The sequence below is a fragment of the Cercospora kikuchii genome, assembly GCF_019650295.1.
Source record: "Cercospora kikuchii DNA, contig_00004, whole genome shotgun sequence".
Classification (NCBI taxonomy): Eukaryota; Fungi; Ascomycota; class Dothideomycetes; order Mycosphaerellales; family Mycosphaerellaceae; genus Cercospora; species Cercospora kikuchii.
In genome coordinates this window covers 2,497,100-2,509,544 of record NW_025408585.1, presented here as the reverse complement: position 1 = coordinate 2,509,544, position 12,445 = coordinate 2,497,100, and the positions used below count along the sequence as shown (strand labels likewise).

The 12,445-nt window shown below is 50.7% G+C and overlaps 3 protein-coding genes across 3 annotated transcripts; 2 read left to right on the top strand and 1 right to left on the bottom strand.

Annotated features, from left to right (window-relative positions):
- Positions 1-69: 69 nt before the first annotated feature.
- On the bottom strand, positions 70-1,647 carry CKM354_000722300 (uncharacterized protein; the record flags this gene model as incomplete). Its single annotated transcript, XM_044802566.1, has 1 exon — positions 70-1,647. The coding sequence occupies one exon, from the start codon at positions 1,645-1,647 to the stop codon at positions 70-72; it is 1,578 nt and encodes a 525-aa protein (XP_044658501.1).
- A 358-nt stretch (positions 1,648-2,005) lies between these two features.
- On the top strand, positions 2,006-3,253 carry CKM354_000722200 (uncharacterized protein; the record flags this gene model as incomplete). The annotated part of the gene is made up of 2 exons (XM_044802565.1): positions 2,006-2,114; positions 2,163-3,253. 2 exons carry the CDS (start codon positions 2,006-2,008, stop codon positions 3,251-3,253), a joined length of 1,200 nt encoding a protein of 399 aa, XP_044658500.1.
- A 591-nt stretch (positions 3,254-3,844) lies between these two features.
- CKM354_000722100 (uncharacterized protein) lies at positions 3,845-10,008 on the top strand (the record flags this gene model as incomplete). The annotated part of the gene is made up of 2 exons (XM_044802564.1): positions 3,845-5,124; positions 5,232-10,008. 2 exons carry the CDS (start codon positions 3,845-3,847, stop codon positions 10,006-10,008), a joined length of 6,057 nt encoding a protein of 2,018 aa, XP_044658499.1.
- Positions 10,009-12,445: the final 2,437 nt, after the last annotated feature.

The window sequence follows — 12,445 nt, the reverse complement described above, 5'->3', positions numbered from 1 at the left end:
AAGCTCAGGAACAGGAAACAATACAATATATCCTCAGGACACTACTTTACTTTTGTCGTTTCGCTAATCTTACAATTCATCATGTTCTTCCGCAGCATCACTCTTCTTGCCCGCTGCCTCCCCTTGCTTCATGATCTTTTCATACTCCTCGTCGCTCACTTCCTCCATCTCGAACTGCATCCCCTCTGGCATCTGCGCCTTCAATTGCTCTTTCATCTTCTTCACCGCATCTGATTCTGGTTCAACATTCTCTGGATCCGGCGCAGTCTCCTTCATTTTGACTTGATCCGGGTCCTCAATGACAACAGGTTCTGCAGGAAGTACCGAAGCATCAACGACGAGACCTCCGGGAAGCTTCTTCTTTGGCGAATCACCCATGCGGATAGCATCGATCCAGTCCTCGATCTTGGATTGGTGGAAGTCGGCAACGGTGTAATGGCGGACCCAGTCTCGCTTACCGTTGATAGCAATGATCTCGACTTTGTCCGAGGCGAGGTCTAATTTGTGGCGGAGAGCAGAATTCTGAGCAGTGGCGTGCGGAATCTGGTAGAAAGGGAAGAGCTTGCGTCCTTCGTACTTCTGTTGAATCTCGTTGAGGCTCTTAATCGCAAGGGTCGTGCTCTCTGATGATGCGTCCTCTGGGAGCAGAGCCAGCACACATGTGCCTGCCTTGTCGTTGAGACATTTGTGCTGAAGTGCTAGAGGATCGGCGAGTGACGCGATAGGTGTAGCTTCTGGCTTGGGCGCAGCTGCTTTAGGAGTTGGCTTCGTCTCAGGCGTAGCAGTCTCGCCAGCTTCGCTCTCGGACGACTTCTGCGATGCTGAGGATTTGGCAAACTTCGAGGAAGAGCTAGCGTCCTTCTTCTTGTCGGAGCTGGCGGACTTCGTCTTCTTTTCCGATTTTGATGGGTCTGGGTTCGGCGTTGCGGCTTGCGACAGGAACTTGACAATCTTGTCCTTCTTCATGTCACCATCGTACGTGACTGGGTCCTTGCCATCTCCAGGGAGCAAGACAAGAGTAGGAAACTTCTCAACCCCGAAGGTTCCCACTGCTTCAGTCTCCTTATCACGAATCTGAGCTACATCTAGCCCACCAAGGAAATCGACAGCCACAGCTTTGAGCATTGGGCTCACTGTGCCTTTGTTCGAGAAAAGAATCGCCTTCGGACCTGTGCCTTCTGCCACCCACGCCGCATAGTCGTCGTCCTTCAGCCTCTTTACGTGGTTCGGAATCTGTTCAATCACAGCGTCCACAATCGCTTTTGCGCTTCGAGCGCCTTGGTAATCCTGAATGATTGGTCTGCCTGGCTTCTTGCCTGGTTTTGCGATCTTCAAAGTCGGGAAGCCTTGAACGCCCATTTGGCTGCATAGCTGCTTGTTTGGTTCTTCATCGCAGTTCACGGCCACGACTTTGGCCAGACCTGAAAGAGACTTGGCCGCTTTTTCGTACGCAGGTTTGAGATTTTGGCAATGTCCACACCATGGCGCGTAGAACTCGACAATACTCGTGTGATTTGACTTGTTGACTATGTTGTTGAAGGACTTGCCATCAGCTTGAATTACTGGTGATGATTTGTCGTAGAAGGCGTTAGTGGCGGGTAGCAACAATGACGCTGCCGCTAGAGCGAGAGGAAGTGAGTTGACCATGGTTCTAGGCAATGTGTTGTGAGTTGTGTAGGACTATCAGTTCGCAACTGGGTTTTCATGTTCCAAAGAAGAGGTGTTCGTGTTCGATCCTGTCAAGGACAACTGTTCGAAGTCGCCTGCCATTTCCATGAGGCTGGATCGAAGCTTCCCCCGCAGCTTTGATGCAGGGGCCACCTGCTATTTCTGGGATCGCCTTGCACGTGGCATTGCCGAACGCCGCAATCACAATCGCGTATGCTGTCATTCACTCTTTCACATGCAATGAGCTTGTGTTGATCCGACCAGATTGTGTTCACAGTACACCTCAGCTGAAGAAGAGGACCGGCATCGGGCTGCGCATACCACCGACGATAACAACATGGCCGCCGCATTACCACCGAAGCTCAAGGCTGCCGCACCAGATGTCGGACGATTTGCTACAAGAGCAGCACAGCTGGAAAAGTTCAGGCCGATCGTGGCATACTGGTGTATGTGAGCATTCAAGAAGTGATACCGGCTACGCTGACCGGGACCAGGCGAATACTATATCCTCCAGGCCATTCTCAGCCGTCAACTACACACCACTGACGAAGAATGCACGACCTACGCTCTAGGTTTGATGGACAAGCTCGAAGCTTACAAGGCTGAGAATGCTACAAACGATGCAGTAGTAGACGATGTGGCAGCAAAGGCATACATCGAGAATTTTGCGCTCGAAACGTTCAGCCGGGGAGAAGACGCACAGAGAAACAATAAGGTCACGAAACAAACCGCAGATACATTTCAGGCATCGGCTACATTCATGGATCTTTTGACAATATGGGGGCCATTGGAAACGGAATTTGCGGCGAAGAGCAAGTTCGCAAAGTTCCATGCTCTGCGAATAGCAAGAGCGATCAAGGCCGGCGAAGACCCCAACGCTTCCAATCCTGTCATTGAGGAGCCACCTTCTGCACCACAAGCCCCAGTAGAGGATGATCTGGAGACACAGCTAAAGGCTTTGGAGAACGAGGAGAATGCGTATCAACCTCCGACGGTAGAAAGCGCACCCGACAGCAGGATACCTTCACGGCCCCAGTCGACATTTCAGACGAGTCCATTGGCGCAACCGACACTTCCCACGATAGACGTGCCTCCCACACAGCCTGCGGAACATGATGTCTCGCCAATCGAGCCAGCAGACGTCAACAGCAGAGCAGGGTCAGTAGGTGGAGGGTATTTTCCAGCAGTGCCAGGAGAGCCCTCCGGTTCCGCAGCGCCCATCGAACCTCCTCCCATCTCATCGGACCCTGCAGACTTCTACAACGCTCCTCAGCCTCCACCAAGTGCCCCTTCCGCAGGAGACTTTGGCGGCCTCCCACAAGGATCTGTGGCCTCAAGCCACGGTGCGCCCCCGCCACCAGCTGCCCTGCCAGCGGTTTCTCCTCCACCCGCTGCAGTTCCGGTCGCGCCTGTACGCGCGCCTATAGCTGTAGCCCCTCCAGCAGGCGGATACAACACCGACGATGAGTCAATCATGGCCGCTCAGAAGCATGCAAAGTGGGCCATTTCCGCTCTCAATTTTGAGGACGTGGACACAGCAGTGAAGGAGCTGCGCATTGCCTTGAACAGCCTCGGTGCATCATGAAAAAGCGCAGTACCATCGGTGTCTGGTAGCGTTCGTAAATGTCCAGAAGTACGAGTAATGGCACAAACGAAGAATCAACAGAATGATGCACAACTTGGCCCGTCCTTCAACAGTGTGGCGCACAAAAGCTTCCTAGGAGCCCGTTGCCGAGCTGCAGAGCTTTACAACCGCACGCACCATATGTAAGCTACGTGTGTCGGATCGCGCGTCGGTCTCGAGCGTGGCTGAGCTAGAGACATGTGAATTCAGCTTCAACCCGACAAGGTCATCGAGACTGTGGGTCGTGGTCTTACATGGTCCTGTTTGTGGCAAGTATCTGCAGTCAGGATCGAGGCCCCACAGCAGCTGCTTCTGTACCATTAAGACTCCTGCAATTGATGCCACGAGCGCATAGTGCTTACGGCTTGGCGGAGATGCACGCTCCAGCCAGTACCAAAAGTGTGCGCATGCGTGAGCTGTCCGCAGATGAAATGTGGTGTAACGTTGGCTAGAGGCCAGTCATGTTCTAGCTCAATTAAAACTTGTTCCGGGCCTCTTCGAGCGAACCATCACCATCAACGTCAGTACCTCAGCGAAAAAATTCCATCTGAAATGGCAGATCCGCTTTCGATTGCCTCTGGGATCGCAGGACTCATTACGCTCACCGACATTATCATAGAAAGGACTTACCGCTACATTAAAAGCAGCAGGAACGCCGCCAAAGATGCACAGAAGCTTTTGCTCGAAATCCAATCCTTCTCAGGAGTGCTGCATAGTTTGCGTATTCTGGAACTGCAAGTTGGCGAGCATGCATTGGAATCAAGAATAGACCCATTCCAGCGGCACCAATGTCATGAGCTGCTCGAAGATATCAGGGCCAAACTCGGCGATGCCCCGCAGTTGGCTAAGACGAAACTGCAAAAGATCGAGCGGACGCTCAGATGGCAATGGACAGCAGACGAGGCCAAGGAACTCTTCTCACAGATTAATCGTCACAAAGCAGGATTTAATCTTGTCACGTCTATGGAGTCACTCGAAGCTATACTGAAAATCAGGGTCGAGCAAGCAAATATGACGAAGAAGCTGGCTGACATTAGAGAAGTCCTTCTTCGGACCGAGCTTGATCGAGAAACGAATGAGATGCTGGACTTCTTCGATACATTCGACTCACAGTCAAATCACGCTATGAGTGTGGCGCTCAGATCTCCAGGCACTGGACTGTGGCTGACAGAGTGCGACGAGTGGCAGAGGTGGCTGCAGGAGAAAAATACCAAATTATGGCTATCCGGCATACCTGGAGCAGGTAAGACTGTACTGGCCGGACTGCTAGTTCAGGAAATGCTCAACAGTGTCACACCTTCGATTGGTGGAGCATTCTATTACTGCGACTACAAGAAAGCGAAGTCCGGGAACATGCAGTATCTTTTAGCCAGCGTCGTTGGCCAACTAGCGATGCAGAGACCTGCGTGTGCAGCAATGCTTCGCAAGGCGTACAAACCAGAATGCAACGCTACAGCTGTCAGAATATTGCCCAGTGTAGAAGAGCTACTGAAGCTCCTCCGTAAAATGGCACTGCACTTCGACCAATTAATGCTCGTAATTGATGCTCTGGACGAATGCGAGGACCAAGAATACGTTTCCCGGATGTTCCGCGGTCTCGTGAACACTACCGGCTGCAACATCAAGCTTGCCCTACTGAGTCGCGACGAGCAAGACATAAGACGAAACTTGACCGATTTTGAGCATCTTCGCATTGCAGCCAGAAGCAGTGACCTTCGGATATTCGTTTTGGCGGAGATTGAGGAGAGGACGCGCTCGGGGAAGCTTCGTATCAGATCTGCGGGCCTAAAGGACGAGATTCTGGATCGTTTAGTAGACGGTGCAGAGGGAATGTGAGTCTACGAACATCGTGAAGGCTTGTCATTATGCCGGCACATTATTGCTACGCATCTACCTCGCCCCTCGGCAAGACTGTTGTCCAGCTAACGGGTGCTTCTAGGTTTCGTTGGGTTGTCTGTCAGATGGATCATCTCTGCCAGTTGCCGACCGACGCTGCCCGACGCAAGGCATTGAAGTACCTGCCACCCGATTTAGCAACCACTTACGACCGCATCTTTGCACGCCTTAAGGCAGGAAACGATGCAACCAGAGTATTGGTCCGCAGAGTCTTGATGTGGCTCGTTCAGGGACCAGAACATCGTGCAGAGCGTCTTTCTTCGAAAGAACTGTGTCAAGCGGTAGCGATCAACACTGGGGACGACGAAATCGATACTGATGCTACCCCTGAGGTGGAAGAAATACTCCTGCGCTGCAGCTCTCTGGTTCGATTGTCACATGAGGGGGAGTTTGTTGAACTCGCTCATTTCACAGTTGAAGAATATATTCTTGACGCCATGGCCAAGGACGAACGCGACGTTCATGGTATTCTGTTTGACACGGCTATGTCTAATAACTACAAACTCTCGACTTGTCTGAACCTTCTTCTGATGAGCCAATTCGCTCATCCAGTTCTCGACCGTGAGTCTTTCAATCTTCGAAATCAACAAGAGCGTTTGTACAACCACGCTGCAATTTCATGGCCCGATTACTGGACGCCTGCATACGACTCAGAATGCTGGGATCTTATCAAGACGCTCTTCTCCCCAACGCACAGCCAAAAACTCCAGACTTGGGGGCAGTGGTATCTGTTCCAGCGTGTGAAAGCCTTCAATTCCGAGAGGACATCAACCCACTTTAATTACAATGACGATCAGGCATGGGAATCTCAACTCTATGAAAAGCTAACCATGGCTCAAGCTGGACCTCTGCATCTAAGTGCTCTGTTACGCTCGCCTCAACTCGTCAGATGGTTACTTGAGCAAGGGTACGATGTGAGCAAAGATAGCGCACTTGGTGTACCCCTGCACTGTGCAATGTTGGGTGTCGTGGCTGCCGCACGTATTGATTATGAGTCGCGGACACCAACACACGAAGAGCTATCAAAAGGAAAAAACGAGTACTCAAAAGAAGTAGTCACCATATTGATGGGAGCAGGCGCGAATACGTCTGCTGCTCTATCTATGCCACGAAAAGATTCATGGTCGATGCTACGCGTAGCATGTCTCTCTGACCACCTGGCGGTCTTGCTAAGTCTCGGCTATGTGCCCGACACACAGTCGCTGGAGGATTTGTTGGGACTTGACTGCTCGTCCTGGACTTGTTTTGGCATTCATCGGCTTTTCGAACAGCTACGCTCGTCGGATGTCGCAACTATCGATGAGAACATCCTTTTGAAACTTGCGCTACGGTCTGAGAGCGCGAAGACTGTAGCACTGGAGAGGACAACTCAAGCACCGCGTGATCTCACATTTGTGGATGAGAGATATGCTCTCTGGCACGCCTGTGTCTTGGATGATGTGAGCATACTGGTTTCGATTCAGCATCGACATCCTGACGGTTTATCGCACATTTCTGGGTTGACCTTCAATAGTATTGCTGCCGATGACGAGACAGATGCTCCGTGCACATTGTTGAGGCTGGCCATCCGGGAAAGCGCGACAAATGTGTTCAAATACCTCGTAACCCAAGGTGCAAATATACATGAGGTGGATGAGTTGGGACACACACTGCTGGAGAAAATGATTGTCCACAGATCTCCACCCTACGAATTGATCGGGCTGTTATTTGACTACGGCTCTGTTCTTGGCCCTTCTGTTGTAAAATTCTGCGTTGAAGAGGCGCGCACGGACGTTCTCTCTGTGATCATAGACCGAAGACCGGACTGTCCCATAGACCTTACTCCCGATGAGTCCGGAAATTCCGCATGGCATTACGCGATGCTCGCGGAAAGTGACGATCTATATAACTCGATGCGCAAGCGACTATCACTGTCCCCTGCCGAGTTCGTTGCAGCGATGTGCTCCCTGAACCACAAAGGCAAGGCCCCACTACATTTGGCAGCTCGTGGCTCCACCCGTATCTTGCAGGACTTGTGCAAGAACCACGTACCGCTGCACCTTCGAACTACAAGCGGCGAGACGGTTCTGCATATAGCAACTTGGTCGCACAGGCAAGATTATGACCACAAGTTGGACGCGTTACGACTGCTCATAGACGCCGGCCATACAATGCAAAACTCGTGCACACAGGAACTCTGCAGAGATGAATCTGGCTGGACCGCTTTGGATATTGTTCTGGAAGAGTTGCTCAACAAAAGGATGGTTGATGTTGGTACACATGGCCACCACACTGTCTATGCTTCTTCTGATACGGATGAGGCCATCATGCTTCTCCTAGCGGGTCTTACGTCACAGGCACTGCTTTCGTACCGGCATCGATCCAAGTCACTTTTGACCTGGGCCGCTGACTACACATTGCCATCTACTTTCACATATTTGGCGAACGCCGGCGCAGATGTCGATCAATTGGGCGAGCCTGAAAGCGAGCATAGCACGACGCCGCTTGGATATGCTATGAGGCGGTGCCATGATCTGACAATAATTCATGAAGCTCTCAAGAAGTCTCGAGCAGGCGCAAGTCGGAGCAAGAAATACTCCTCACTCCTGCACGCTGTTCTGAATAGCCGTGCAACACGATCCAATATCGAAGAAGCCTGCAGAATGCTTCTCGAAACAGATTGTGATCCAGATATTTGTTCGCACGATTCTCGTCGAGAGCCTGCGATCGTCACGGCTGCCCGGGTGGGTCAGGCGACCGTCGTCAAATGGTTGATAGATTCCGGGGCAGATGTCAATGCCTGCGACGCGTACGGCAGTACCGCAATCACTTTTGCCGCCGAACGTGGATTTGTGTTTGCTGCAAGCCAACTGATCTCGGCTTCCGCAGATTTCACGACCACAAGTATGGTCATTGGCGTGGAGCCTGGACACGGCAGACCTATGCTTAAAGCTGCGCTCGGTCCAACAGAGCTTGCTGCTTATCACGGGCACCTCAACATGGTGCAGCTCCTACTACCGCACCGATCCAAGCATTTGAGACCCCCAGATATCTCTCCGCTCTGGGTGGCTTGCTGGATGGGTCATGAACATGTTGTTGACTTCCTGATACAGTGCGGCGAATCGCTAGACACATTGCATGTAGTAAATGGCTCTTCGCTCTTGCATGCAGCAGTGAATAGAGGATCTAGATCGCTAGTACAACGCCTTGTTAATACAGGACATCAATTCGTCATCTGCGACTCTTCTGGACTGTCACCTGCTGTTCATGCTATACTGGCTGGCCGTGAAGATATCGCCGACCTGCTCGACAAGTATGAGGGGCCTCGGCGAGCAACGCCTGTTCCAAGTATCGGTCGCACAAGAATTGAGATTCTCCCCCACTTCCATGCACTGGTCACGCGCGCCATCGGGGAAAACGACATTCCCGTTTCACGGGCGTTACATGCAAGTGGCTGGGATGCTGATGGAACTTACCCGTGTGGTGCTTGCAGCCCTCTGATAGATGCCCTTCTCAAAGAGAAAGTTGAGGTTTGCAAGTTCTTGATAGACTTGGGCGTCTCCGTCTGTGCCCGTGGCTGCTTGCAGGATGCAGCAGGTCACTCAGCTTGGGACATTGCGGCCTCGAAGCCTGGATTGTTTGAGGTGCTCAAATTATTCTTGCAACGGAGGCAGGAGCCTCAGCGGACCAATCTTTCGCTGTCAATTGATGCTCTGGGTTCATTGTCGCTTCACTTCGCGTGTTTCGCCGGAAACGAGGCTGCGGTAAAGCTGTTGTTGTCATTCGGTGCTAATGTGCACCATGAAGATGTTGATCTGAAAACGGCGCTGATCGTTGCCGCCACTAATGGCCATGAAGCGATCGTGAAGATACTGATTGACACTGGAGCGGATGTAAGCGCAAGAGATCGCAATGGTGAAACAGCATTGACACTAGCTGCACGAAGAGGCCACGCGGGCGTTGTGAAGCAGCTGATAGCTTGCAGCCCTACCCATATACAAATGCAATGTGCACATGGAAGGACAGCATTATCGATGGCTGCAGCCGGTGGGCACTTCGCGATCGTACGAATCCTGGTTGCTCAAGGCCTGAGCCTCGATACAAGTTGTACAGGCGGCTCCTCTGCCAGAACATTGCTGATCAGGGGCGAGAAGGATTCTGCTGCAACTTATGCACTACACGCCAATTTACCAATCCACGGATTCCAGCAGGTATTCCACCGGAAGCTTGGTCAGCGCCGGCTCATCCAGGTACTGAGGAAGTATACATCAATCCTGTTACAGCAGGATCTTAATCATCGAATCAAATTTGCGCTCGCGCATGCACCGACCACTGCACTTTACTTTGCAACACTCGGCGATCTGGGCAAAGCTGTATATCCTCTTTTGTCGTGCGGTGCACTTCTCAATCTCGAAGGCGGCGAGGAAGGCACCCCATTAATGGCCGCTTGTGCTCTGGGCAGACGGTCGCTCGTTAAGCTCCTTGTCAGACTTGGAGCGACCGTATACTACATCAAAGACGGCGTCATTTTCAGCGCACTCAAAGCAGCCCGCCATTTCCCCAAAATCCAACACTGGCTCCTGGTCGACAGATATACTGACCAACCGAAGCTCACACATACAAGTCTCGACGTTCCAGATGAGACGACCACAAGACCAGCATCTACTCGGATTGGCTACTCTTCGTTCACACCTTGGTCAGCTTTTGACCGAACTCTGGTGTTCGAGGAAGACTGGCCAGCCTACTTGAAGAAAATTGTTCCACCTTCGACGAGATCATTCGTTTGTCGTATGGAGGAAGTCGCCAGCGCAATATTCGTGACAGAGATCGAAGCGGAATGAGGCAATTTTGCGATTCTAACAGTGATTTGGATGTTCAATGGTGGCATAGGCAGGTTGTGAAGCTCAGAATAAGAGATTGGAAAGTTTGATGTGACCGATTCCGTTGTTCTTCAGCGCAATGTTCCCGATGACTTTCGATCGATAGGATGATCAGTTCCGCCAGCGAATCATTCATTATTGCACTACTACGCTTCCATCCCTACATCCTCTATTCATTGCCGGATGCTAAACGGTCAGACCTTTCAATTCGTTATTCTACAGTCAACCCACGTCTTGGTTATCATACACACTCGCCTGTACGCTGTCTTATCTCGCAGAGCTTTCAGTGATTCATCCCCGCAGAACACCCGCCCCAGACCCAGCTCATGCCAAGATCCAGCCGTCATATACAAACATAGTGTTTCGTCTCCACCAATCAGCACGGTTCCTTAGCTCAGTTGGTTAGAGCGTGGTGCTAATAACACTACAACGTGTTCAAACGCCAAGGTCGAGTACGACAACACCGATCCCAGTTACAGTCGATCACCCTGCTAACAAATCTGCAGGGGTTCGACCCCCTTAGGGTAAGCAACAACGTCTACGGCTGACATTCGACCGTGTACTAACGACAACTAGGACCATTATCACTAATGGTATTCTACCGCCGCGACGTTACAGTCGACGACCGTCTTTTTTGTTTGCCCTTTGTTTCTTTAGAAAAAAATAATCAAGATTGGGATGATTTCTGGTCGAAGTGAATTTTATACTTTTGAACTTTTTTTCTATGATCGGTGAAGCGAAAGTTCTTCCGTGAGAGCTTACGGTGCTCTACGTACTCAATCTTCTATTTTGCATTATTGTTCAATCGTACTGCTGTCCTGCCAAGCCTTCAACTCCGACAGCCAAAATTTTGCTTCCAGTGCGGGGCTAACTTAGCTGAAGTCCCCGAAATCGTGCCCCTCACTTCTCACGCTGAGCACACGCCGAACACCACTCTGACTCACTACATTGAGTCTTCATAATCCATCAAGGGTCCTGAAAAACACCACGTGACCTCACCCGTCACCATGTCCAGCTTGTAAGGCGTCCCACCAACTACTTCTCGCTTGGCACAGTCACTGACCTGAATCTCAGGCATCGTCTAACGGTTAGGACGTAGGTCTCATACTCTCAGAGTATGACCTGTTCTTCAGAGCAGGCTCTTCTACGAAGGCATCCTAAAATCTGAGTTCGATTCTCAGGTGAGTATGACCTGTTCTTCAGAGCAGGCTCTTCTACGAAGGCATCCTAAAATCTGAGTTCGATTCTCAGGTGAGTTCTTACTCAATTGTTCTTGTCTCACGACTTGGTACTAATGAATTCTGTAGTGCGAGCAAATCAACTGCGCACTGGTTGTGGTTTACCATGACCGAGATGTCCGAATCAATATGTTAGGTGACGAAAAGTCACCAGCAAGCCTTTCTTTTTTGCTGTTTTCTTCCTCATCCGTTGTATGTACTGTGGATTGATCAAAGTTCTTTTGTGCATGTAATAAGATGACAGTGCACTGGTCGAGACATTCTTGACACCAAGAGCTGCTACTTGTGCCTGCGGCACAATGTTTTGTATACGAGTCTTGCGTTAGTGACAAGATTGTCTTGTGGACGAACGACCATAAGGAGCAGCATTGCATTAAAAAGGTAGGATTGATGGAACTGACATTATACCAAGAAGTCGAAAGCTGCATACTGTTTCGTAGCTTAAGACGTTCAGTCTCAAACAGAATCTCTTGTTAGAAGAATCGAATGTGTCGCGTAGGGCGTGTAGAGATATCGAGAGACCGCATTGTCGTGGTGTTGAAATAATGACCATGAACATCAAGTGATTCGCTCGTGTTGGTAATTCGTGTTGACAGCCATTGGCGTTGGATGTGTTCGATGGCCAACAAAGTCCGATGAGGCACAGCGCGCACAAAGCGGACCGCTTTTGGCTTGATGAGCTGGCCCATCTTTGCAACATTGCAAGGAAACCGAGTATACCCTTCTCCTTGTCGGCATTGTTTGGACGTTTGCTCTTGTCTCATGTGGTGTTAAGGTCGATATTTATCTTTTTCTGATCTATCATTTTGCACTCTCACCTCTCTCCTCTCTTTCTGCACGGGAACTTGTGATATTCTGCAAATTGTTCGATCTAGAGCTGGTCTTTTGAGCACGCTTTTGTCGTCCGTATTGGAGTCGATCGATAACGAAAGTATTCATGTCGTGTGGCAGCTCGAGAGGTCTTGTTGGGAGAAGGAGAACTGAAATGAGCGGGAATTTAATCTGCATTGCTTTTGATGGACGGTACGTCCTAAGATCTATCAAGACGCATGTTTTCGTCCCGATCCTTTTGATTTTGCCGGCTGCGGGCGCCTCCTCATATGCCACTTTCGAAGCCCTGTGTGAGATCAGCTCCGTCTGGACATGCTGATGGAAACCCA